This window comes from Schistocerca americana, chromosome 2 (assembly GCF_021461395.2).
Source record: "Schistocerca americana isolate TAMUIC-IGC-003095 chromosome 2, iqSchAmer2.1, whole genome shotgun sequence".
NCBI classification, from domain to species: domain Eukaryota; kingdom Metazoa; phylum Arthropoda; class Insecta; order Orthoptera; family Acrididae; genus Schistocerca; species Schistocerca americana.
Window position 1 is genome coordinate 861,652,394 of NC_060120.1, and position 27,607 is coordinate 861,680,000.

Below are 27,607 nucleotides of genomic sequence, written 5' to 3' on the forward strand. Positions count from 1 at the left end.
AATTTTCGGACTGAAAAATAAAAAAACTTCAAACAAGCTGTATATAATATACTTTGGATCATGCTTGATAAGTGTCAATAGTCTTGACCGTAAGCTCTCAGGACGCATTCCATTTGGTCACAACCTTATGATGGGCAGAGGATACTGTAGATGTTATCTTGCAGGAACAAGGGGAACATTTGTATGCTACATTACTGGAGACACCTACTGGGAACGTGTTCTGTTATATTTATTTCAGTAGAATCAGTAGTTAAAAGTTTGGTACTTGTTGAGAGTTCGGTACGCAATTCCAACTTCTGGCTGACTGTAGTTATGGAAAGAATGAACACTGAAGAACGGAAAGTCGTTTTAAAAAATCCTGTCACTCGTATTCATACGAAACACCCAGACAGACGTCAAACATCGTTCAAGCTCCTGTTGTGAACAAGAGTGTAAATGTTTCAAATTGCTCTAAGCACTATGGGACGTAACATCTGAGCCCATCAGTCCCCTAGACTTAGCATTACTTAAACCGAACTAACCTAAGGACATCACATACATCCATGCCCGAGGCAAGATTCGAACCTGGGACCGTAGCAGCAGCGCGGTTCCGGACTGAAGCACCTGTAACCGCTCGGTCACAGCGGCCGGCAACAAGAATGCAGCTGGCATATCTGTTGTAACTTGTAGACTGAATAAGACACGGCCGCAGAGACCGAGGAATTACGACAGTCCACGTGATATAATGAGGCAGAGGAGGGCGCGTCTCTGGACTGTTACGATGTGCTCGCTGCCTGCTGCACGTACGTGGCGCCCGTAGCTGTGGGAACGAGTACGTAGTATAGCTAGCTGAGTCGCCGGTTACAGCTGTGCCATTTTCCTTTTGCAGGCGGTCCACCAGGGGTGGTCGCAATGGTGGCGTGGTCGGGCCCACGTCGCCTGGACGGCGGCCTGCGGTCCGTGAGTTCGCGCCCCGCCTGGCTCGCTCCACTCAACGTGACTGCGGCGCTGCCCGGCCGCGGCGCTGTGACGTCACTCGCTATCAACGTTACCCTGCACGGCCCTCTGCGCCTCGGCGAGGCGCCGCTACTGCTGCTGCAGTACGAGCCACCACACAGGACCGCAACTGACCTTAAGGTACTGCTCCATGCACCATCAGAACGGCGACCTGCACAAATTATTTATTTAGTTTTCTTTACTCCACATGTTAGTTTGATGAAGCTCACTGCAATTTCCACTCCGCTCTCTTTATCTCAGAGTATCACTTACATCCATCGACTTCAATTGTTTGTTGGATATACTCCAGTCCCCCCACAGTTTTCATACTCGACAGATCCCTGCAGTCTGGAAGTTTGTTATAACCTGTCGTAACCGCAACCGGAACGGTCGCGGGGTGGCCGAGAAAGTGCGGCGGGACCAAACGGGGAGCGGCCCGCGAACAAACAAACAAACAAACAAACAAACGAACGGAAATGACGGACGATGGAGAGAGACTTTAAGACGACAACACGCAAGAAGCAACGGAATGACAGACAACCAAATGAATCCAAGACGTCCACTAGTAATGAAAACAAAGAACGGTAAACACGCTGTCTGTTGTCGAGGCGATATGTCAAGAATCAAGCAACGATTAGACTCGCTGACTTAGCTTTTTTATTTCCTTTATTGAATTTTAATTCCCCCCCGAAGGGGGCGGGCTGGCAGCAGCTTAGTACGCTGCTCTACAGCCTACAGACTTTTTTAAAAACGTAAGAAGAAAAGAAACAAGAAAAACAGGCGATAAAACTGTGACTTAAATTGTAAAACGGCGGAAAATTGTGGAAAGTTAAAACAGAAAGCAAAGGGGTTGGCAATGTTAATAAAATACACAGGAATCAGAGAAGTAACATAGTAGACACACAATTAAAAAAACATGGTGACAGTCTGGTTTCTGTTCGCAAGAGATAAAAAAATCACACCCAGTGACAGTATGATGGCCGTTCGCAAAACTTCCCAAAAGACACACAACACGGAACACTCACTGTAAAACACTCACTGTAAAACACTGCATGAAAATGTCGGCACAATGATGACACTCCCTAGCCAAGGGCAGATGGCGGGGGGGGGGGGGGGGGACCTGGATAAGGGGGAAAACAGGAGGGAGGAGAGGAAAAAACGAAAGGGGGGAACCAAAGGAGGGAGAGGACTCATAAGGGTGGAGAGGGGCAGGGCAGACGAGAGAGAGAATGGGAAAAGGCAGAGGAGGGAAATGCAAAAGGACTCAGGGGAGAGAAGGGGGGCAGAGAGAGGGTAGGTTGGGAAAAAAGAGGATGGAAGGGGAGGAGAGGGAGCCCTGGAAAAGGACAGAGGAAAGGAGAGGGAGTGAGGATCAGAGTTGATAGGAGGGATAAATGGAGGAAGACAGGGCATCATCCGGGAGGGGGAGTTGATGGAAGCCACCTTGGGAAAGGAGATGTAGGGTGTAGAGACAGAGGGTAGGGGGGACACAACAGTGAAGATGGGGCAGGGGGCAGGGATGGGAGATGAGAGGAACAACCAGTGGGTGAGAGGGATCAAGGCGGTGGGAGGTGTTGACCGAGCGAGAGGCAGGCGCTTAAGTACGCTATCGGGGGCACCGCTATTGGCTGCTGGAACCACGTGTTCCACTGTGGCGCCCTCACACTAAGGAGGCGCGCGCCGCCACAGCTTACGGCGCAATGGTGCAGAGACCTCTAGGGGTCTTCGACGTCCCTGACGTCTGATGCGGACTCAAATTCCGCGGCGTGCCGTACCAAAAAGTTATTCGTTCGTATGTTAACCCTCGCAATACCAATCCATTTTCAGTGAAGTATACTACCAAAGGGGGCGGGGGGTACTTTTTGCTGCCCCCATAAAAACTTTAAAAAGTAAGTAAAGTTGATTAATTGTTCTTGAATTATATTAATAACATACTTTTGAAAGATCTGTTGATGCATAATCAGGGTCCAGAACCTGAATATTTCTTTTAAAACATGCATTTTATATCTTTCACTCACGTCGTCATGTAAGTTTACTAAGTCTAATTATCTTGAGAAAAATTAGTAGTAAAAGTCGTTATGGTACTGTTGAAGCACACTTTACTATAATTAAAAAAAATATTACAAAAACTTGAGCTTAGTTGCATAACACAGGTTTGTGAGAAGAATTATTAACCAGTTTCTTCGGAATCTACTTCACAGTTGGAACATACAATTGTTTTTTTGCCGTGTTTACCACACGTGCATCTCTTACAATTTTTGCAGATTGTTGTTCTTTTGTTCACTTTGTTGCTCCTTTCTGCTTTTGAACGGCTTTCACTAACACACAAAAGACATCTAACATTACGTCCATGAGCTTCCTTTGCACCGAAGTTCTGCTTGATTTTCCATCCGAGAATACCCTCCATACTTGAAACTTTGGCAGTCCCGCAATATTTGTAGCCCTTTCTTCAATGTACGGTTTCGTGAGCTGCAGTCCCAGTTCTTGAAGAAAAAGTCGTCGCTTATTAGGTTTTTTTCTTATTCCAGTATGGGAAATTCAGCAAAAGTAGTGTTTAGCTATTTACCGCTACTATGTCAACAAGAGTATAGAAAACAGACAGCGACCACCTCCTTTTAGCCCACTTAGTTGAATATTTCCTCACCATTTGATCTATCATCTCAACGCCACCTTCAGTCTCATTATAATATAAATTTATAACTGCTTTCTTCTTAATGTCAGTAGGTGAACCAATTGCAGCGTCATAATGTTGAGATGATAGAAACAGCAATTTTCTTTTGGGTTTTTCATGGGCGATATAAGAAACAATTGTGATTGGAATATTTCCAGTACCAGTACACTGAAATCAAATTTACTAGAGTATAATTCTTGTCTTGAGATACTTTTCAGTTCTTGAGATACTTTTCAGTTCTTGAGATACTTTTCAGTTCTTGAGATACTTTTCAGTTCTTGAGATATATGTTTTCTATTAGCTACTAATGTTCCCACGAGAGTTAGCTTATGATTCCTCCATAAATCTTCCGTCAAATCAACTGAAGTGTAATATCTGTCTGTGTTGACATTTCGCCCTGGATTATTTATAAGAACCACATGTTTGACCACAGCTGCAATGGAATTTGATTGTTATGTACCATCATTTCTTTTCCCAGCATAAGACTCCATGCTGATAACATCTCTGACTTTAGCGTCAATGAGCATGCGTATGAGTATACCGTATTTACAAGGTTTTTACTTCATAAAGACCTTGAAGGTACACCTGCCACAGAACAATGACAACATTTCGTCAATAACAGTGGGCGTCCCAAGGAATAATATTTTGACAGTAATTCATTCATTTTATCAAAAACTTCTCATAGGAAGCCCGGGGGAAGAGGGGGAAGGGAAGGGACGGGGGAAAGGAAAAAGAAGGGAAGAGAAGAGAAGGGAGGGAGGGTGCCGAAAGGAAAGGACACCGGAAGTGGGGGGCGGGGCAGGGTCAAAGTTGATAGGAGGGGTAGATGGAGGGGATGAGGACATCATCAGGGAGAGGGAGCTGATGGAAGCCACCTTGGGAGAGCGTAAGGAGGGTGAAGAGATGGAGACCGGGCGGGACGTGGGAATACAGGCGCAGCAGCGGGTGGGGGTGGGAGAGGATCGGGGATACGAGCGGGTGAGGAGGATCAAGTTTACGGGAGGTAAACTTCTCATATTGCAGCAAACTTATTACGTTTCCTGTGATCTCTTCGTGACACTCTGTCATCAAATCTTGCTATTTCGGTAAGCTGCTGCAGTATGGTTCGGCTCATGCTAGCAGTATAAACAAACCTTCCTGTAGTGTAGGACCATAAATCTGTAACAGATGACGTACTGTCGTTTTCCTTCCCCATAATAATAAGTAGCCCCTACATATGCCATGAATTCAAGTCTGTCTGTCTCGGGTATTTTCTTCCTCAGTGCCTCTTCACTGGTATGCTTTATTATGATGTTGACATATTCTGGAGACAAAAGCTTTTCAAATGATTCTCTTATTGATCCTACTTTACCTTTGTCTCTTATGCTTCTGCTTCTGTCACTATGTTTTGTGCTATTCGTCTTCTAATGTGAGGAGGTTTGAAGCTATAAAGTTTTCCAGTGTTTGTAATATCCTTGTCACTAACCTCGCAAGTTGAGTTGTCATCAGTTTCAGGTGCGCAGAACTAATCTTCAGCGTCTGTAGGTACTCTATCACTGTCCACGTCCTCGCCCACAACACATTCTTCTTCACGTTCACACACTACATCGTCAGTTTCATCAAATTCAATTTGAGAATCTTTAGATTTTTCCAAAATCTGTGATATTTCTCCGTCAGTAAGTGACTGTCGACACATGTTCAGTCACAGTTGTATCAAACACTGGACTAAGTGCCACTGAACAGGAAACAGTAAAGAACCAAAGGGAAATGAATCATTGTTGAGACTATTGTTGCTGTAAACCCAGAGAAATAAAATGTCCATGTTTTCTAAGGTCTCATAATGCTATTATTTGTGGAGTAAGACGACCATTGCGAGAAGTCGCATTTACTAACACACACCTTAAACGCTTCAGTTCTCTTGTTTTCCGGTTTCCCAACAGTTCATAGTTCACTTCCATATAATGCTGTACTCCAGATGAACATTCTCTGAAATTTTCTTCCTCAAGTTAAGATGAGTATTGTCAATTGTAACTGTACTGGACTGAACTGGTTTGCTTAGTTTAACGTTGAGCAAGGCAGGTGATGCGCCTACATAACACTCTCACACAAAAATGAGTCGCCAAACCAATCTGAGACTGTATAACAGTATATCGGTATTGCAATTAGAGTCAACCAAATTAACAGAAAACCTAAAGCGGTAAACTAAAGAGACTGTGCTGTGAAATTCTGTACTTTGCTACAGAGCGTGAAATCACCATACGTGACTTGCAGCTCCAGCACACAAAAGTAACAGAATCAAAATGCTGAATAAAATTACAAATTGAACTTTGAACGTACAAATAACAAAAATGTATGTGAAATTACCCCGTGAATTTACGTAAGCAAACTGCCTGAACAGAATTCCAAATATTAAATAACGCTCACGCAAATGTGACACTGCACTGTGAGAATAAGTCTGTCTAACAAAGAAATGTAATATGAATTGAACGTTACCTAAATTGAGCCAGGTGCTAATTCTGAAATTCAAAGCTATAGCTCTTGATGCTCTTATTGTCTTGACTGCAACGTAACTGGCCCCAGCAAATTTTCATGGATTACCTGTGGCAACGGAAACTCGGTACTGCTCGAAGTGATGAACATAAAAATACAGCTCAGCAACAAACCAGCTAAATAAAAGAAAATCCTTGTGCAGTGCAATGCAAGAACATGCTGCTATACTAAGGGTATTAATCTTCAACATTACTTTTATGCAATTGTGATCAGCTCAGCGCAATGTGGCGGCACACACATACACACACACACACACACACACACACACACACACACACACACACACAATTCGTGAGCAGACAGTCGGATTTACTGATTGATGTAAAAGAGACTAACATTCAAGAACTATATTGAAACTCTAGCTTTTGACAAATGTGATCATCTTTACAAAAATTACTTCTCAGTAAAAGTGAATCTGCCATGAAATAAATTTGTAGAATGGTAACAGTGAATCTAAAACTTCTCAGGGCAAATCATCTGAACAGATAACTTTACTTCATCACATCTCAGTAATCAAACTAATTAACCTGGCCAAAAAAAATTCCCACTAAAACATACCGTTTTCGAAACAAATCATAAATTTCGCACAGACACGCAAATCAGCAACAGCATTAACTGAAAATCTTCACACTGCTCAAATTAATCTTTACCATATCATATTTCCAATATTCAGCATCCTCTGTATCTTCATCTTTGTGCTCTGCAAGCTATTTCCGGACTGCTCTATAGTGTGACCAATTTCCGAGTCACTCACTTACCTCTTACAGAATGCTACAGCAACCAAAGATCACATTACTTGTACTCAGAACGTCTGTGGTGTAACATACTGACAACTGAAGATCTCTCTTTGGAAAATGTACAGATTACAAATGTGAAGTACAACACATCGAAAGAAAACAGAGCTCACATCACTCTCAATGCGTACCAAAAATCAACTAGAAACTTTACAATGTTTGATACTAGTAGACTTCCTTTAGTCAGGAGTGCGCTCTTCGCCTGTGCTAGCGTTATTTTTTACATTCGCTTTGCTTCGTGTATCGCATTTAGCTTCCTTCCAAGACAGTAGAATTCCTTCATTTTGTGTACTTCGTGGTTCCCAATTTTTATATGAAGTTTATGACTAATCTCATTTCTGCTACTCCTCATTACTTTCACCTTTTTTTGGTAGACGTCACTCTATGCGTCCCTGTCTCACTGCATTTCTAATCCGAGCACTTCTCTCTTGGTCTTTCCATTCTTACTGTTTCATCTCGATTCTTATACATATATAGACTAGTACCCTTCTTTCCCTATAGCTTACCCCTATTTTCTTGAGATTTTCAAACGTCTTGCACCATTTTACATTGTCAAACGTATTTTGTTGGCCAACGAATCCTATAAACGTGTCTTGATTTTTCGTACGTCTTGCTTCAATAATAAAGTGCAACGGAAAAACTGCCTCTCTTGTGCCTTTGACTTTCCTAAAGTCAAACTCGTCGTCGTTTAACAGATCCGCAGTTTTCTTCTATTTACAGGGAATTAAAGTGACAACCAGCCACTATACGAGCTCCTCGTCTAGGCAATGAGAGCCCAGGGGGTGTCGACGAGCCGCCGTATCTGACGAGAGGCACATTGCGTTGTTGCTATCGTCAGGTGTTTGTGGAAGGGTGGGAGGGATGGAGGAGGGAGGAAGGGAGGAAAGACGACTAGGGTATAACGTCCCATCGACATCGAGGTCATTAGAGGAGGAGGACAAGCTTGGATTGCGTCAAGGATGGGGAAGGAAATTGGCCGTGCCCTTTCAAAGGAACCATCCCGACATTTGCCTGCAGTGATTTAAGGAAATCAAGGAAAACCTAAATCTGGATGACCGGACGCGGATATGAGCTGTTTCCATCCAGAATGAGAGTCCAGTATGGTACCCACTGCGCTTCTTCACTCGGTTGCGTAGACTTACAAAACGCGGTAGGAACGGACACACTAAACCAAATCATACGAAGATTCACCAATAAAGTTTGTGATACGATAGACATATTGAGAAGCACCCCGAAATAACTAGACAACATCGGAACAGTTATACTAAGAATCTGGCACCGACAAAAAGTACCCGGAAGTCTGACATGACAAATAGAAGGTAAGGAACAAACTAGAAAAACAAAACAGAAAGAAACAGCAAAAACAACGTAAATAAATGGAGAAAAAAAACCAAGGAAGCCAATCAGCAAAGCTCAAAACAAGAAACTAGGTAATAAATGGAAAGGAAATTGTGTGAAAATGTCATAGAACCTAACAGTCTGAGATTGGTCGACGAACTTCCGTTTGACTTATGAATGTGAAATGAAAAGTACCTCAACAGCAAAACCGCACCATAAACTGCTACTAGAGAAGCCGGGGGAGCAAACAGTGACACAAAAAACACGAAAAAGACGCCTGGGAATTTCCTTTGTGGTCCGTTCCCGTTGGCGGCTACCAAGCCTTGCTCGGGGCGTTCCCGACGCGGTCTGGAGCCCGCCAACGACTTCCCATCGCTAAAGGCGTAACTCCTCATTACATCCCGCTCAACATCAGTTACCTAGGTTCGCTGGCCATTAACGGTATCACGATTATACACTATCGGCTGCGGCGGTTTTGCCTGAGGGGTGGGTACGTCAGTTTCTTCCCACCCTGGTACACCACACATTAAACTGACGGTCCCCTTTCTCCGGTCGGGTAACTGGGGTACGCTAGGTACACGCAAGTCGCCGAAGTGGCGTCCAATTGGAAGATTTGAACCAGGCCATTGAGCCTCAGATCCATTATAAAAATGTGTGTGTGTGTGTCTGTGTCCGTGTCTGTCTGTCTAACATCTCCTCCTAAACCACTGGACCGATTTCAGCCAGATTTGGCACTCCTATTCCTTATTGTCAGGCAACAATCGCTTTGGGGGTAATAACTACCTGTCTATCATAGTCCAGGGCCAACGGCCTTGCGGTACTGGTAACACCGGTTCCCCTCAGATTACCCAAGTTAATCGCTGTCGGGCTGGGCTAGCACTTGGATGGGTGAACATCCAGTCTGTAGTGCGCTGTTGGCAAGCGTGGTGCACTCAGCCCTTGCGACCCAAACTAAGGAGCTACTTGACTGAGAAGTAGCGGCTCCGTTCTCTTAAACTGACATACGATTGGGACAGCGGTATGGTGGTCACACGCCCCTCCCTGTCCGCATCCAGTGACGTCTGTGGGCTGAGGATGACACGGCGGCCGGTCGATACCTTTGGGACTTCATGGCCTGTTCAGGTGGAGTTTAGCTTCTTATCGTAGTACAGGAGATACGACGTAATAAACACTGAGATGCGTGGAAAAGTGTCGCATCATGGATGACGTTTAAATTTCTTCTTTACTACTAACTAACATATTTCGCAGACAGAATACACACAAGCCGCTTAATGTATCTGCACGAATACTTCACTGTACGACACACATGTCAAAAGATATGACGTCATAAACGGTGAGATGTCTGAAAAAACGCCGTATCATGCATGAAGTCTTAATACATCTATACTTTGCTACCAAGACACTCTTAAAATCTAGACAACGGTGATATCGACCCAATCAGTATTGGTGGAACAGTTTCCAATATTCTCGTAAGATTAAGGCCTTAGCAAGATAATGTTATAACCAATGTGAAGACTAGTAAGCTACTAAGAGTATCGAAAGACCGAAACGGTCAACATACAGTGTCAGAGTTCTAATATCCTTGGAAACGTATTGTTAGTAATGAACTACGCGGTCGGGTCGCTTGACGCACACGGTGAAGAAATATCATGTGAAAGTCGACCCACTGCAAGCACTATAGCCGAGTACGAGTCGCCACACTCGTCCGCGAAACGTAAACAACTGACGACCGCCAGGAGCGCACCAGCTAACACATCTCAACTCCACGACAGACGGAAATACTCCCTGTCCAACGTAATTAAACGTGTAAAATTCGACTATATATTTTAATGACTCTAAACTGATTAGTGTATCAAAATATAATTTATATGACTGTTGTCCTTCAATTATTACTGATTAACTGATGCTGTTATTTACATAATATTATAGTTGCTACACTAGAACTTGAACTTGTTAGACGTTAAAAAAGAAATATTTTTCGGAAATGCTTTTCGTACTATGGCCAGTCTTCGTTGCATATCCTCTCTACTTCAGTCATTCTCAATTATTATGCTGTCCACATAGCGAAACTCGTCTACCACTTTTAGTGTCTCATTTCTTAACATAACTCATTGGGTATCGCCTAATTGAATTAGAATGCATTCCATTAGCCTTGTTTTACTTTTGCTGATATTCATCTTACAACTTCTTTTTAAGTCAGTGCCTATTCCATTCAACTGCACTTCCAAGTACTTAGCTGTCTCCGAGAGAACTGGAATGTTATTGGGAAGCCTCAGACTTTTAATGCATTTTCCTGGACTCTAATTCCTTCTCCAAATTTCTGTTTTGTATCCTTTACTGTTTGCTCGGGCTAAAGATTAGTAACTTGATAAGAGGCTACGAATCTCTCACTCCTTTCTCAACCATTACCTCCCTTTCGTGCCAGGTTCTTAACAACTGCAGTCTGATTTCTGTACAAGTTATAGTAACCTTTCGCTCCCTGTGCGTTGTCCCTTCTATCTTCAGAATTTCAAAGAGTGTATTCTGGTCAACATCCTCAAAACTGCATATAGACATATCGTATTAACATAGCTTTGCCTTTCCTCAATCTATCTTCTAACAAGGGAAATTCCCCATCGCACCCCTCTCAGATTTGGTAAGACCGCCCAGTGGATAACTCGTCAAAAACTGAATACACATCAGACACGACAACAGGAACAAGGCGTACAACACTGCAAAAAAAGAAGCAAAATAGAAACAGACACGTCGATGACCTGACGGGAAGATCATAATTATCTGAAAAAAATGGGCTCGATGGAGATTTGATTACGGAGCTCTCGTTTTGCAGCCCAGCGCTGTAACCACACACCCACGAAGGCACGGTTGTTACACTTCGCTCGATGTTGCATGTCTTCGAGCTACTATTTCTATTTTTCATTTTCTGTCTTTCACATTTCAGTATACCTTCCTGTTTTCATATCTGTGTCCAGGTTTTGTCGTGCTATCCACTGAGCCATTTTATCACTAAATCTGAGGAACGGGAGGGGGGGGGGGGGGGTGACCATAGAATCAGCATCGCCTCGCTGTTGCTACCTTCCTGCCGATGCTATTCCAGCTGCTATTTAGGGAGGGAACGGGGTGCGACCAACTGCAGATGGTGGCCCACGTAGGAAAGAACTATGCCTGTCGTCTGGGCTCAGAGTTCATACTTCGATCATTGCAGCGACTGGCAGAGTAGAAGACCAGCCTATCTCACAGAGTTTCAACGAAGCTCACAATTGGCAGCATAGTCCCCAGAACTATTCATGCCCCCCCCCCCCCTCTCTGGTTCTGAGTTGATAGGACTGAACCAGAGACTTCAATAGATCTATGACAAGCTGGGCTGCGACTTCCTGGACTTGAACCATAGGGTTGAGAACTATATGGTCCCATTAAATGCGTCAAGTGACCAATGCACACCAGAAGCTGCTACCAAAGCAGCTGACTGTGTGTGTGTGTGTGGGGGGGGGGGGGGGAGGGCGATGCACACAAGGGTTTTTTTCGTTTAGTTGATTCACCATCCAATCCAGATAACGACGGCTTTAGGAAACTCAGAAGTGTAAGTATAAGTAATCATACTGCAGTTATCAGCGGTGACTTTAATCATCCAATAATCAACTGCGAAAATTACTATTCAGGTAGTGGTGGGCATGTGAAGACATTGTGTGGAACGTCACTAAATGCGTTCTCTGAAATTTACCTAGAACAGATATTTCGGAACCTCATACATGATGGAAATACATTAGATGTGATGGCAACAAACAGGCCTGATTTCTTCGAGCTGGCCGTTGTGACCGAGCGGTTCTAGGCGCTTCAGTCCGGAACCGCGCGACTGCTACGGTCGCAGGTTCGAATCCTGCCTCTGGCATGGATGTGTGTGATGTCCTTAGGTTAGTTAGGTTTAAGTAGTTCTAAGTTCTAGGGGACTGATGACCTCAGATGTTAAGACCCATAGCGCTCAGAGCCAAATTTGACTTCTTTGAGGATGTCCATATCGAAACGTGTCAGTTCTGTGTTGCTGTTGTGGCAGCAATGATTACCAAAGTGCAAAGGAAAAATAAAAATAGTAGAAAATATATATGTTCAGTAAACTAGATAAAAAAAACAGTAGTGTCATACCTCAATGACGAACTTGAAATTTTCAGCACAGGACGGGAGCGTGTGAGGAACTATGACTTAAGTTTAAAAGTATAATTGACCATGCACTGGATAGATATGTAGCCAGTAGAACAGTTCAAAACGGAGGGGACTCTCCATGGTATACAGCCACTGCAAAGAAACTTCCAAAGTCTACTGCGTTATACGTGTAAAAACAAAGCATAGGGCTACCAAAAAAATGGCTCTGAGCACTATGGGACTTAACATCTGTGGTCATCAGTCCCCTAGAACTTAGAACTACTTAAACCTAACTAACCTAAGGACATCACACACATCCATGCCCGAGGCAGAATTCGAACCTGCGACCGTAGCAGTCGCGCGGTTCCGGACTGCGCGCCTAGAACCGCTAGACCACCGCGGCCGGCATAGGGCTACAGACAGAGGTGCTGAACGAAACGGCTTTGACTTTCAAGAGAGCAGTGCGCGAAGTCTTCATTGAATGCTGTAGAAGAATATTGTCACATGAACTTTCTCAGAACCCAAAGAAATTCTATTCATGTGTAAATGCTGTTAGTGGCAAAAAAGTTAGTGTCCAGTGACTCGGAATGAGACAGGAACTGAAACTGACGATTGCAAAGCAAAAGCTGAAATGGTGAACTCCGTTTTCAAATGTTTTCTTACAAAGGATTCTGAAGGCATCGATCATGTGAAACCCAACTCCCACTTTACTCAGATGACACACTCAAAACTTGGGATCGAGGTACACAGATAGTTCCAATATTTCTTGATTCCCAAAAAGTTGTAGACTGAGGATGTCTTGGCAGGCAGGACGCAGAATGTTCTCTTGGCTGGAGAGTTATCGTCAGACGCAGAAGTGACAGCGGGTTGCGCCAGTGTTTTCGAACGTTTGCTGTTCATGTTTTATATTAATGACATTGGCGCACAATATTAATACTAACCTCAGGCTCTGTGCAGATGAAGTAGTTACCTATAATGAAGTACTGGCTGAAAGAAGCTGCATATACATTCAGTCAGGTCTTGGTAAGATGTCAGATGCCACGATCGGCAACTCGGTTTTAATATTCGGAAAAGTAAAATTGTGCACTTCACAAAACGAAAATACGTTGTCTCCTCTGAGTATTCTTTCGTCGGCTAGACTCTGTTTTCTTGTGTTATCCAAGGATTTCTACCTTTTTGCGTATTTGGTCCTCTACTGCCTTCATTTCATCTGTATTTCATCTCTCTAGGCTACCCATTCGTCTTATACTGTATTGTGTTCCTTGGTCCTGTTTCAGTCAGTCGTTACCTAAAACCAAATCCAATAATTAACATACCCACCTTGTGAAGATAGGGCACAAAGGCGAGGAAAGAGATGATCCTTAAACCTATTCCGGTACTACCCTTACATAATTTTGTACTTACACCCTTGTACTCACCTGACCAGAAGTTCTGTTCTTAGAGACTCCGCGCTTCACTAACTTTAACAATATCTGAGGTCAATCTATCCACTTCCCTTCTTAAATTTTCTAACCTACCTATCCAATTAAAGGATCTAACATTCCACGCTCCGACCCGTAGAATGTCAGTCTTGTTTTTTCAGACTAGATCAACCTCTTGAATAGTATTCAGCGGAATATTTGAATGAGCGGCTGTTTACCTCCATAATATTTTAGACAAGAGGATGCGATCATCATTTACCATACCGTATAGTTGCTTGTTCTCAGGTAAATAACGTCTGTGGTTTCCTCTTGCTTTCAGCCGCCCAGCAGTATGAAAATAGCAAGCCCATATCAGCCACTGTTGCGATGCCATATCGGCCAGTCATCCAGACGTGCTCGTGCAGCTACTGAAGACAGCTGTCCTTCTTTGAGGACTACATTCTTGTCTGGCCTCTCTATAGACACGCCTCCGATGTGGTTGTACCCGGTAGATAGCTACATATTGTGATCAAAAGTATCCGGACACCCCCAAAAACATACGTTCTTCATATTAAGTGTATTGTGGTGCCAACTACTGCCACAACTCCACATCAGTGACCTCAGTAGTCATTAAACATCGTGAGAGAGCAGAATAGAGTGCTCAGCGGAACTCACGGATTCGAACGTGGTCAGGTCATAGGTTGTCACTTGTCATACGTCTGTACGCGAGATTTCCACACTCCTAAATACCTAGGTCCACTGAGTCCAATGTGATAGTGAAGTGGAAACGTGAAGAGACACTACAGCACAAAAGCGTACAGGCCGATCTCATCTGTTGACTGACAGAGACCGCTGACAGTTGAAGAGGGTCGTAATGTGTAATAGGCAGATATCTATCCGAACCACACGCAGGAATTCCAAACTGCATCAGGATCCACTGCAAGTACTATGACAATTAGGCGGAAGGTGAGAAAACTTGTATTTCACGGTCGAACGGCTGCTCATAAGTCACACATCATGCCGGTAAATTCCAAACGACGCCTCGCTTCGTGTAAGGAGCCTAAGCATTGGCCGATTGAAGAGTGGAAAAACGTTGTATGGAGTGACGAATCACGGTACACAATGTGGCGATCCGATGGCAGGGTGTGAGGATGGCGAATTCCCGGTGAACGTCATCCGCCAGCGTGTGTAGTGCCAACAGTAAAATTCGGAGGTGGTAGTGTTATGGTCTGGTCGTGTTTTCCATGGAGGAGGCTTGCACCCCTTGCTGTTTTGCGTGGCACTATGACAGCATCCCACTGTTACAGAGCAATTGGGGGATAGCGTTTGCATCTTTCAACACGATCGAGCACCTGTTCATTATGTACGGCCTGTGGCGGAATGGTTACACGACAATAATATTCCTGTAATGGACTCGCCTGCACAGAGTCCTGACCTGAATCCTATAGAACACCTTTGGAATGTTCTGAAACGCCGACTTCGTGCCAGGTCTCACTGTCCGACATCGATACATCTCCTCAGTGCAGCAGTCCGTGAAGAATGGGCCCAAGAAACCTTCCGGCAACTGATTGAACGTATGCCTGCGAGAGTGGAAGCTGTCATCAAGGCTAAGGGTAGGCAAACACCATGTGATCTCCAGCGATACCGATGGAGAGCGCCACTAACTTGTAAGTCATTTTCAGCCAGGTGTCCGGATACTTTTGATGGCATAGTGTATCTGTATCGAAGTGGCATGCAAGCCAACCTATATCGCCGAGATCGATGGTTCATTGTGTTGGTGAACAATCTTAGTGAAGTATGTAAACACCACTTACGGTTTAGGCGTTAGGACTGTTCAGACTGGCGACTGCTGACTACAAGGCAGTTTGAGGAGTTACATGTGATGATGGGACATGTGATCAGCATGTTGGCGATTCCCCGAGCCGTTATTGCCGGTAGACGAATCATGATATTGCCGCTCGTTCTTTATTCACGCAGCTCGTCATTCGACCTCAGAAGCGTTAAATGGGCCCCATGCCCCACATCAAAATGGTTCTAATGGCTCCAAGCACTATGACACTTAACATCTGAGGTCATCAGTCCACTAGACTTAGAACTACGCAAACCTAACCAACCTAAGGACATCACACACATCCATGCCCGAGGCAAGATTCGAACCTGCGACCGTAGCAGCTGCGTGGTTCTGGACTGAAGTGCCTAGAACCGCTCGTCCACAGCGGCCGGCCATGCCCCACATCCATACCTCAGAAAATTAAGATGCTAGCGGGAATCGAACTGGCGCTCTTCTGCTCCAAAAGCAGCAGATCTAAGTATTCGGCTATGGAGGCACTGTATGAGTGATGTTGAGAGTTGGCAATACTCTCTTGGGATTTAAAGGTTGGCTACAGCGCGCATACACAAGCTCTGGAATCTAAGATATTGTTGTCACGCTTCACAACGCACGGATTAATTAGTGGCAGTTTGGAAGCCAGTGTAGCAGCCCGCCTGCTGTGGTGCGCACGTGTTGGGCGAGGGGTCGTCGCCGAGCTGCCGTACTGCCGTGACCGCCAGCAGCGACACAGGATTTGGTATTGAGTTGATATTTTTTATAATTTGCAGCGCGCTTATTAATTTAAGGAAAAGGGTTTGTGTATGTGCGTAGCAGCAGACGGTAATTTTGATAAAGATAGGAGCTGAATTCTGAAGGGAAACCATTGTTAGGCGAATAGATTAAGTATTGATTTTTGTCATTGATTTCTTTTGTAATTGTCGGGGAATTGTTTGACTATGTATTTAATTGAGAATTATTTCAGTCTGTCTCAAGAGTCTGATTAATTTGTAATATTGCTTCTATGCCATTGGAGGCAGATTTGCATACGAAGCGATTGTTCAAAGAGCTTCTAGCGTTTTGTTAATTGAATGAGAAAGAATCGCTTTCATAATATAGTTTTTGAAAAAAGGAATTACTTGTTTGGGTTATCATTTATAGAGTTTAGATTTGACCAAACACTTTCTCGTGAATTATATGTAGTTGTAGTAAGCAGAAGCCGCAAGCAACAGCAGGAGCCGCAATACAGAACATACATTGCACTCAGCATGAATAATAGGTTTTTTTATGTTTTTGTTAAATAATGGAATGTAGCAGATCAAGCAGTGGCAGCAGAAAGACCGAGTAAGTTATTTGTTGCGTACAGGACCAATAAAAAAAACAAAGTTTAGGCGATCTCTGCAATAGTAAAGTTAACAAGAGTACAAGCACGAGATTTTCAGTAGAAAACACGAGATAAAAAGATAGAACTCGCGACTTTCAGTGTTACACAAATTAATTTCTATCTTTCACGATTATAAGATGTGTCCCGAAGTAAAGTGCAAAACGTAAGAAATTGTTTTGTTTTAATGTTTAGTGGTGCAAGCTAACGGGCTTTAGCCTCTAAGATAGCCACCGCGTCAAAGCGCACCTGCACGGTAGCCTGGGAATCATTGTATTCGAAGAACTCGAAAACAGCAGAATCGGGATGATCAGTCTTCTACTGTGTGTGAAACTAAGGGTGTCACTGTCATTGTAACAGCTCGCCACCTCGTGCGTGTGCGTGCACACTGAGTATTGCGAATGCCGCGTTGCCTGCCAAAGTGTGCGTGTTGTCTCGCAGGTGGGCGGCGGTCGTGAGTCTCCACGCAAAAGGCGGCAGGTGGAGGCGGAGGACTACGAGGAAGAGACGAACCGCGTCTGGAGCAGGGACAGTGGGGGTGGCGGGGGCGGAGAGCTGCAGCTCCAGGTGAAGGCCAGGCCGGGTCGGCGGGCGCGCGGCAACTGCCGCAGGAAGCCGCTCTACGTCGACTTCTCAGAGATCAACTACGACACCTGGATAGTCGCCCCCACTGGATACGAGGTAACGAATGCAAATAAAGCATAGCAAGTATGTCAAGTATGACCTTCCCCCTCCCCCCCCCCCCCCCCCCGTCTCTCCTAAGTACAGAGGAGCATAGCCAAGAGCGCATTGGAAGGAGACTCAGCGCTCTAAGCTTGTTGATACCAGTACCTACCCATTTTAATTGTATATTACAGCACTTAGGATGGTCACTAAGTGACCGAAAATCGATTTTGTGGATAATAAAACAAAAAAATACGACCAATGCTGATTCTCCTTCCAATTCTATCCACTATTTGGTCGTGGTGCGCAGAACACTCCATGGAGTCGCCAATCAAGAGCGCATTCCTATGCATCCTGCTACTGAAGCAGTCTGGAGGCATGGATTAAAGACACTGAAAATTGTATAACCATTGTATTTATTAATTCCAGTTGTATTGCGTAACACACACCAATCAATAAAAGCATTGTTACAAATATGGTGAAGCTCAGAAGTCGAAGTAAATACTTTTCCCTAATCCGCGTAATAGTCTTCACCTCAATAACTAGCAAAGTACTTTACACTTTATAAAGAAGCCTATCTTCTTCATCAGGGCTCAAGCTATATCCTTTGCTTATTTCATAGAAATCGGTTATGCGGGTTAGTAATAACAAATTTAAACGTTAAGCATGATGCGGAATTTATTCAGGCATCTCATTGTTTGACATCATATATTTTGAACTATGTGTCATATACTGATATAATTTTGCAGATACATTTGGTGGCTAGTTGAACAATGTCTGCAAAATGTGTTATAATACGATTAGTAGTAAAGAAGGAATAAATTACATAGCCATGCCTGATGCGAAAATGAACAGGAGGGAGCGGGGAGGGGGCGGAGGGTCGGCAAGAATAAGTTTCTTAAAGGTTTCAAATTATGTGTAAAGTTTATTGCAATTCACAAAATGCTCTTGTTCTTAAATACAGGATGAATAAAATTCTTGTATTCGCGTATAGTGGCCTACACTTCTGTTTCACTCAAACACCTTTGATACGTAGGCAGTTCTTACCCCCAAAGCGATTCTTTCCAACAATGATAAGCGTACCAAATTCGGACGAAATCGGTCAAATGGTTACAGAGGAAATCAAACAAACAAGCATAAATAAATCCATACATACATACATTTCTATAACATGTGTAGATATCTTCTTTTTTCGTGATCTGATTTCAGATGGTTCAAATGGCTCTGAGCAGTATGGGACTTAACATCTGAGGTCACAAGTCCCCTAGACCTAGAACTACTTAACCTAACTAACATAAGGACATCATACACATCCATGCCCGAGGCAGGATTCGAACCTATGACCGTAGCAGCCGCGTGTTTTCGGACTGAAGCGCCTAGAACCGCTCGGACACAGCGGCCGGCGATCTGGTTTCGACGAACTAAAGTCTGGTAGGTTCCCAAAGCTATCCACAAGTTACTGTGAAAACCCAATGAAAATTCGTCGAGCAGTTTTGGAAACTATCGTGTTCAAAGACTGACAGAAACGACGGTTTTACAGATTTGTTATTAGTATAGCAAGGATACAATTTTATGTTCTCTATCTTGCTTTTTGGGAAAGAATTTGCCTTTTAGATAATTTAAAAAACTATTTACTTATGTCCCAGATAAACTATTGCCCTTTGATATAGCATCTGTCTGCTGATCAATTCAGTGGCTAAAGTTAAAGGAGTTAAAAGAATATACCAAGTCTACATGTTCAATTACTTCCATACATTCGACTCATAGAATTTTCTGATACTTCAGTAAATTTTAGTTACTTGAACAGGATACTTAATGGGTATGCGTACTGGTTTACGATCCCAGCACATTTTCACCGCCCACCCCCTCTGGAATTCCAACTTCGTTTACAAATGCCACCAAATTACAATCGTTCTTGAAGGTGCATGGATCCCTACATTCTTCACAGCTAACTGCTGCTCGTTGATAAGACTTTGTTGAGGTTAGCACCTATATCTGTGTGTGTGCTTTTCCTCGATCTTCACCAAGGCATATGTGCTTTTTAGTTCCACAGTTGTGGTATTTATAAATTCTGCATTCGTTTCAGAAGTGATTTTGTACTTCAATCCTCTGTTTAGGAAGACGTAGATTTTATTGATACTGAAACACTGGATTACAAGTACTAAATTTTGGTGAGTGAACTTTTTTAAAATTTTGGGTAGAAGCTAGTGAAATGTGGCGCTAAAGTAAATTACTAAGGATTAGCTGGGGAAATAGAGTAAATAATGAAGAAGCACTGAACCTAATTTGGGGAAAAAAAGAAATTTGTGGCTCTTGACTAAAGAAAGGATCAGCTGGTAGAACACATCCTGAAGCATCATGAAATCTTCAGATTTTTTGTAGAGAAGAGTGTCGGGGCTAACAATTATAAAGGAAGGCCTAGGCATGAACGCATAAGTAGGTTCACATGGATGTTCGTTGCAGCAGTTTTACAGAAATGTTTCCACCAGAAACACTCGCGTGGTCAACTGCATCAGACTAATCTTCAGACTGAAGACCACTTCTACAACAACAACAACAACAGGAAAGACACCATACAAAATTTAAGGTAATGGCTTCAAGATGGGAAGGATTGTAATTTTTTATGTACAGTTTTACCCAAAATATTAGTGTATCCAAGACTGCACGAGTGGTTAAGTTAAATATAAGGGGGTTGTTTGTGTTGTTGCCCCGGATGATAATTACCCGAATATTTGTCAGGATTTGTAAGCAATGCGTCCTTGAGGTACGGCAATATGCGAACACCGAGAAGTAAGTTTAGTTTTGTTAACAAAGGCTGATTATAAAACACGCATGCTACATGCACCCATCATCACTGTGTCTGTCATGCTAACAATGGCTAATTACAGTCGTATCGAAGGGCTCCATGGTGAGCTAAGGAAAGAGGCATATTCGCGCCCGAGGCCACGCTAGTTATATCGCTCGCTGTGGATCGCAGCCAGTGGCTTACTCGGTGCATCGCACTGCGGCCGGACACATATATACTGACCAAGCAAATTGTCAGAATTCCAGATAGGCCATCTGGCGAGCGCGTGTTACGTGCCTTCTAGCTGCGTGCAACCCGTATACCCTTACATTACTCTCCCCAGAGAAAAAGAGCAACCATAGGTGGCTCAAAACGACCATTGGGCATTATGAATCTATTTCATCATTTGTGGCATCAGAAGGCATTGCAACATGTATTTCATTTGCACACACAGTAACTTTCTGTACAGAGAAGCGTGCCTTCAGGATGACACTTTCATACATGGCTAATGCTGTTGACAAGTTAATAAAAGCAATAAAAACACAATACTGACAATCAGGTATGCATTAACATTACTGGATGAATCGAAGAACTTAATTCTATTTGCTGCTTCAATGAAGCTTAGCTCATTATTGGAAGAAATTAAATTTTCATGGATATCCTTAATTAAATTGTTGTCTTCAGAAAAACTTGATAAGGAATGCTTTCCATATGTTGATATGTATGAATCATTGTAATAAAAAAATAACATTCTCGTTAACGGCAAATGTTCAGTTGCGTGAAATGTAGTTGGCAATACACCAGGCATATCAAATAGTTCACATAATAAATGACAATGTGTGGCAATCATGATTAATCCACTGTCATTCAATTTGAGTGTAAAGGGTAGCTCAGGTGTGTCGCAATTTTTACATGCAAATGTGACATCAAGGGTGGAGTTAAATGAAAAAATTATACCTTCAGAACATCCTTTAAGAAATGGGTGACAAAGATGCATTAAAATTCTAGGGCAATCATCTCTTGGGGGATGATTCATAAACAATTCTTTCTCACAGCTGTACACTCTGCTGTCTAAGAATACTACCAATTCAGGGCAAATTAACTTATGACTACGTTTACAGATATGCAAATCGTTTTCATTTAGGGACACAAAATATCATCGATCCTTGCTGATCAGTAGATAATCATTCAGTGTGTACTTTACATGGATACCTGCCTGTCTCCATTTCACAGGGTAAATATAAATCTTATACATTTCAAAATTATGCTTTGATCTAGCAATGGGAATAGAAACAACAACAGTTAATTCACCTTCAATCATTAAAGAGTGTGTGGTGGTTAACTTATAGTAATCACATAAATTGTAAGAGTTAACAGGATAAATCATAATATAGGTTGCATCTAACTTTCGCTCAGTTGATATTAGGACCTGTAAAAATTGTCCTGGATGTAGTAGTACGCTGCTCAAACAATCATTTGAGGTACTTTCTAAGGCTGTTCTTAAGTTAAGGGCATCAATTCTAGCGTTTGATAAACTATCAGTAATCCTCAGCAAAAGAGTGTTTAAATCTAAGTGTGCACTCACAGCATTTAATCCTTGGAATAGTTCTTGGATATTTGCGCTCGTTTCATTACGAATTACGTGGAAATGTGAGATAAATTGCTTTACAAGCTGTTCAATGAAAACTGTGTGGTTAGTGATGGTTCTTCACATATTCTTTAATACGACAATTTCATTAGAGAGGTTAGCTGGATCTGTACTGGACTGTTGTTCAAGAGCTAATATTTTGCCTTTAACTGCCAGTAGATCTAGACTAGTTTAAAGTACCAAGTACAAAACGAAGGATACTCCCTCCAAAATCAAACCAGGCACGTTTACGCTTAATTAAAGTTTTGTGTTGCAAAAGCCTTTAAAAAAAAACGGTACATCTCTTGTTCATAATTAGCAAATGTAGACTCTACCTGCATTCTGGCTGTGATCCAGTTATTATATCAAGATGTACCCATTTCCAAAATTGTATCATTGCCCTTAACAGAACGAATTAGATCAATTTGCTTCTTTACAGAATTGAACTGTTGCTGGATTTCATTCAAATTGTACTTGAGGACAAGTATTGCATCACTTGTTGAAACTACCATGTCTGATCGTGTTTCAAACAAAACACCTGTTCTCTGTGGTACTATCAATACAGCATTAGAAGAATACGCTATCATAGCAAACATTAGAATAAAAATGAACATGGTTAATTAGTTCTAAATACTAGAGTTAACAATGAACATAAAATAAATGAGTTTCTTGTGCTAACCTGCGGAATAAAAGGTTTAGTTCACTTGTGCACTCGTGCAATTGCTTCAGTACTAAATTTTCACAACACATTCACATAAGCACATGGCTGAAATAAACACATGCATTGCATTCTCAGACACCACACACGTTTACGCATCTTGTAGGGATGTCTGGAACAGGATCGCTCGGAACGTGGCGATGCCTCGGCCTCGAAGTCTGGACTGCGACCTCGCGATTCTCTCTTCCTGGGTTTGCGAACAGCAGGTCTGCCTCTCAGTCGGTCCTCGTCGTCTTGAGATACTACAGGAAAAGTACACAGAAATGGCTCTACACGATTGACATAAACGACAATTGAACGAAAGGGCAGTCGGAGCTTAAGAGTGACTGGCGACAACACCTCCGAGATTGGATATGGTCCTTTCCAGAACTTCTTAAACTTTTTGACTTGAATCTTCTTTAGCACCACGTTGCTTAGATACACAGTATCTCCAACTCGATACTGTGTCAATGCTGCTTGGCGGTCGTGTTATCTTGCTTGCTGAAGAGAGGATCGATGATTTTGCTGTATCACTCCCCTCCATGCTTCCTTTAGCTTGCGTGCTAGATCCCTTACGTGCTCATTGCTGATTCCGGCAGTCGATCGTGCAAAGTCCAAGGGTGAATGCATTCTTCTTCCATAGACGATCTCATATGGACTTAGGCCAGTTGAGCTGTGCATTTTGGCATTGTAACAACTTACCAAGTACGGTAAACAGACATCCCAATTGTCGTGTTTGCTGCTCCCTGTATGAATACGATGCTAAACTAAACGAGTGACAGGTAAATTTGCACGTTTTCGGAATAAATCTGCGGACTCCAACAAAAAAGGTGCTAAAATCTTCTGTTCATCAGCTGTCAAATGTTCTGTCTTCTTCCAAATCTTGAGCTTCGGTTTATTATTAACTTCGTCTCCTCGTCGCAATCTTGCGGTACTGTTACAAAAATCTGTGTTTGTAACTGCAGAATTTGTTACCTCATCTGGATTACGTCACTTTTACTTACGCTTGACACTTCAGCAACTTTAGTTCCTCGTGGCAAAACATCCTCATTGCTCATATTCGTTATTTTAACCGGGACCTTTGCGACATTGTCTCACCATTGTAGCGACACCTACACTTCTAGCAACATAACAATGCATTGTATCCAGTAACTCACTTTTCTCGGATTGCTCAATTAATAACAGAGTTCCTTCCTTGCATCGGGGTGACTTAACTTCAACGTAGATTGTCTTTCCTGCTCCCTTGGGAATTTGCTGAGGCTGATCAATTTGAACATGGACTCGGAACTGGTGCATCGTTTGGACGGTCTATTCCCACGACGTCAGTATTGCTACTCCTTTGAGTACGATCTGAAGAACGATTTCCTAGGTTGTAGTTGCTACGGCCTAGTCTGATCTTTCTTTCTGCGACAAATATCTGTGCCTCATTAGTGGACAAGAAACCAAATCCAAGAACACCGTCGTATCGCGTTTCGTTATTTGAAACTATTTGCGCCCATGCTGTGTATTTATCTTTATTTTCACCTTCATCTTGGTCTTGGCCAAGAATTAATTCTACGTCAACTGCTCCATAGTTACGTAGCTTTCCTCCGTTTAACCCTCGCACTTTATCCCGTTTACCTATGCCACACCACATTGAGGTCTGTACTCCTGTGTCAATAAGTAGTTTGATGTTTCTCCCACGATATACAGCACCTATCACGAAGTCATTTTCGGTCAGAATTTCACTGGAACTAACAGGAATCACTGTCTCTGGCAACGGTCGTACGCCCCGTACTCGTTTAAAGATCTGGCAGATTGTCTCTTGTTCGCATTACCTTTCTTCTTGTTGCAGAAATCCCTCGACACATGACCCTGCATCCCGCAATGATAGCAGATTCGCTTCTCTTTACAATCCTTACGCTTGTGACCCAGCTTATTGCATCTGTAGCATTGTACTGTTGTGTTGAAGACTCTGCGTTCTTGTTTCTGCTTCTCATTCGGTCGTCTTAGTGCTTCAAGGAAACCAGCAACTGATTCTGCTGCTTCCTGAAACGTTTTACATCGTGCCAATCGAACAGCCTTGCTTACTTCCTCTCCGTGCAACCCCTGAATAAATGTGTCCAAGGCTCTCGGGTCGGCGTCGAACAACTGAATGCGATTTTCATTTTCATCTTCTACTAACTCGTACGTTTGAGCGTTGATGTTTCGAATGCTGTCGGCAAACTGCACGATAGATTCGTCTCGTCGCATTCGCAAACTGTAAAGCTGCTCTCTGTAAAACCTGATCGCGTTTTTACGTTTAAATCTCTTCACAACAATCGTTCTAAACTCATTGTAATCTTCTGTATTCACGCAAGTAGGCTCCGCGCTAATGAAATCTTGTGCTGCTCCTTAAATTCTTAATCCGGCAACCGCTAAGTTATCGGAATATGTCCATAATACTAACAGGGCGGCACCTTCAAGTTAACGAAAAAACACTTTCACATCTTCGGGTTTCCCGCTAAACACTGGTACTGGTGGCAATAATGAAAAATTCTTTATTGTAGTTGTACGTGTACTGCACGAACTATCATTTGCCAAGTCTTTCGGAATGTTACGCTCGCTTCTTTCTGCTTTTAACTGCCGAATCTCTTCTTGCAGTTCATTAATAACAGTTTGTAGATCGACAACGTTACTCTGGATTGCGACATTTCGTCTAATACAACGCCAATGAGTCACTCAAATGCAAAATAAAGATCCATCACTGCCTTTCGTATTCTTGCCAAACTGGAGAAGACCAACCTGAATTCCAGCGTTGGATGTCGCTACATAGTCAGAAGATGTTCATGTTTCTGCTGCTGCTGCTGCTCGAAGTTCACGTTGTGCTGCACCTCTTCAGGACTGTAGATTTTCCATAATTATTCCACTTCTGACACCACTTCAATAAGGGGGTTGTTTGTGTTGTTGCCCCGGATGATGATTACCCTAATATTTGTCAGGATTTGTAAGCGATGTGTCCTTGAGGTACGGCAATACGCGAACACCGAGAAGTAAGTTTAAACAGTTTATTAACAAAGGCTGATTATAAAACACGCACGCTACGCGCACCGATCATCATTGTGTCTGTCATCCTAACAGCGGTTAATTGCAGTCGTATCGAAGGTATCCATGGTGAGCTAAGAAAAGACGTATTCGCGCCTGAGGCTAGTTATATCGCGCTCTGTGGACCGCTTACTCGCTGCATCGCACTGTGGCCGGACGCACGTGTACTGACCAAGCAGATTGTCAGCATTCCAGATAGGCCGGCTGGCGAGCGCATGTTACGTACCGTAAGGCTGCGTGCAACCCGTATACCCTTACATAAATTAATTTTTGTTCAATGTATTCCCATATTTATGAGCAAAAGGTCAATAAAACAAACATTAAAAATGTGTTACTACAACAATAGTTCTACATTGTGATCAGAGAATATAACAAAATAAAATAATCCTGCACAATTTAATAGTTACCAACGAAGCGGAGGAGTTAACAATATGAAAGCTATATACCCTGGTCAGTATGTCTCCAGTTACAACATAATTACATCCATCATCTCACTTTGATTAATGGTCTAATGTGATGTGACATACCCTGAAAGAACTTCTCAAGATGTTCTTAGTTCATCTTTGGGTATTGTTGTGGTTAGGATCCGTCTAATTCTTTAAACTTTTACAGTATTTACGTTCACATTGTCATAAAGGAAACAGTAATGGTGTAGTTCACATTTCCATAATGCTGCTAACTTAATTGTCTTCCTTTATCTTTAGTTTTCCTTCTCCAGCCAACTTGATTCCAATTCTCATACTCTGTTTCAGTTTTTCCGCTTGAATTTAGCTCTCTCAGATAGTGATAATGTTTAATTGCATCAAAACATTGTGGGGCGACTGGTAAAATAATCTATGATCTCTGCCATTTACACGAGCCTGAAAACTATTTTTGCAGTCAGCCAGAAAGCGATGGAGAACTTACTGATCATAATTTCCAGTCTACAAGTCCACATTACTCATTGTGCTCACTGAAATAAAATGTTCCTACTTGCTATTTATTCAGCAGCATCAGGAAACTATCACTATAAATAAAAGCTTAGAGTTTTAACTAACTGATATATTCAGTAAAAGTTCACACGCTCAATATATAATGTTTTCCCTATGTGAATCAGCATTATTAACAGTTCAGAGACGACCTGTACAGAAAGTTCCAAGTAAAATGATCTATCGCCCTGACTTGTAACCAAAAAAGTTAATTGCTCGCCTTAAAAGTGGAAAATAATCTCCCCACTTGCCACACGGTTTAGTCAACATTGTGGTTGGCACACAGTTCCTTCCGTGAAATCTAAGCGATCCAGGACAGTGTACAATCCACGCGAGTTGATTTCCTACTTTCACTGAAAATGTGTTTGGGAGCTGCCTGGCTGTGACTTCATCTGAGGCACAGCATACGCAAGCGTTTGATTGCGTCAAGTATATCTCGGTGCGAAGTCTCTTTTCTCTGTGCCTCTCTGACTGTATTTATTTATGTGCACAGCGGGACGCCGAACGGAACAAGTGCTGTCAACCACTCTAGGCACAGGTAGCAACATCTAAATTGCCCCTTTCTTGAACCCACATTAATTAATAACTCTGTCGTTTAACAATTTGCAAACGTCTTAATTTTCGTATAATTAAAGTTCAGTTTGCTTTAGTTACTGAAAAAGTTTTAGCTCGACTGCATTTAAATTTTGCTGGCTAGAATTTTTAGGAAGGTACCGACAGTAGAACGTGACCTCCGAACTGCCTCTTTAAGATTCCTTGTGATTATTGTTTCATT

At 42.7% G+C, this 27,607-nt stretch overlaps 1 protein-coding gene across 1 annotated transcript in view; it reads left to right on the forward strand.

Moving 5' to 3' along the window:
* The window catches only part of LOC124594491 (growth/differentiation factor 6-A-like), a 94,475-nt gene that overhangs the window by 59,468 nt on the left and 7,400 nt on the right, over positions 1 to 27,607 (forward strand). Inside the window, exons 3-4 of the mRNA XM_047132867.1 lie at positions 869 to 1,116; positions 17,471 to 17,710. Coding sequence (XP_046988823.1) covers positions 869 to 1,116; positions 17,471 to 17,710 — 488 coding nt within the window. The remainder of the gene's footprint in view (positions 1 to 868; positions 1,117 to 17,470; positions 17,711 to 27,607) is intronic.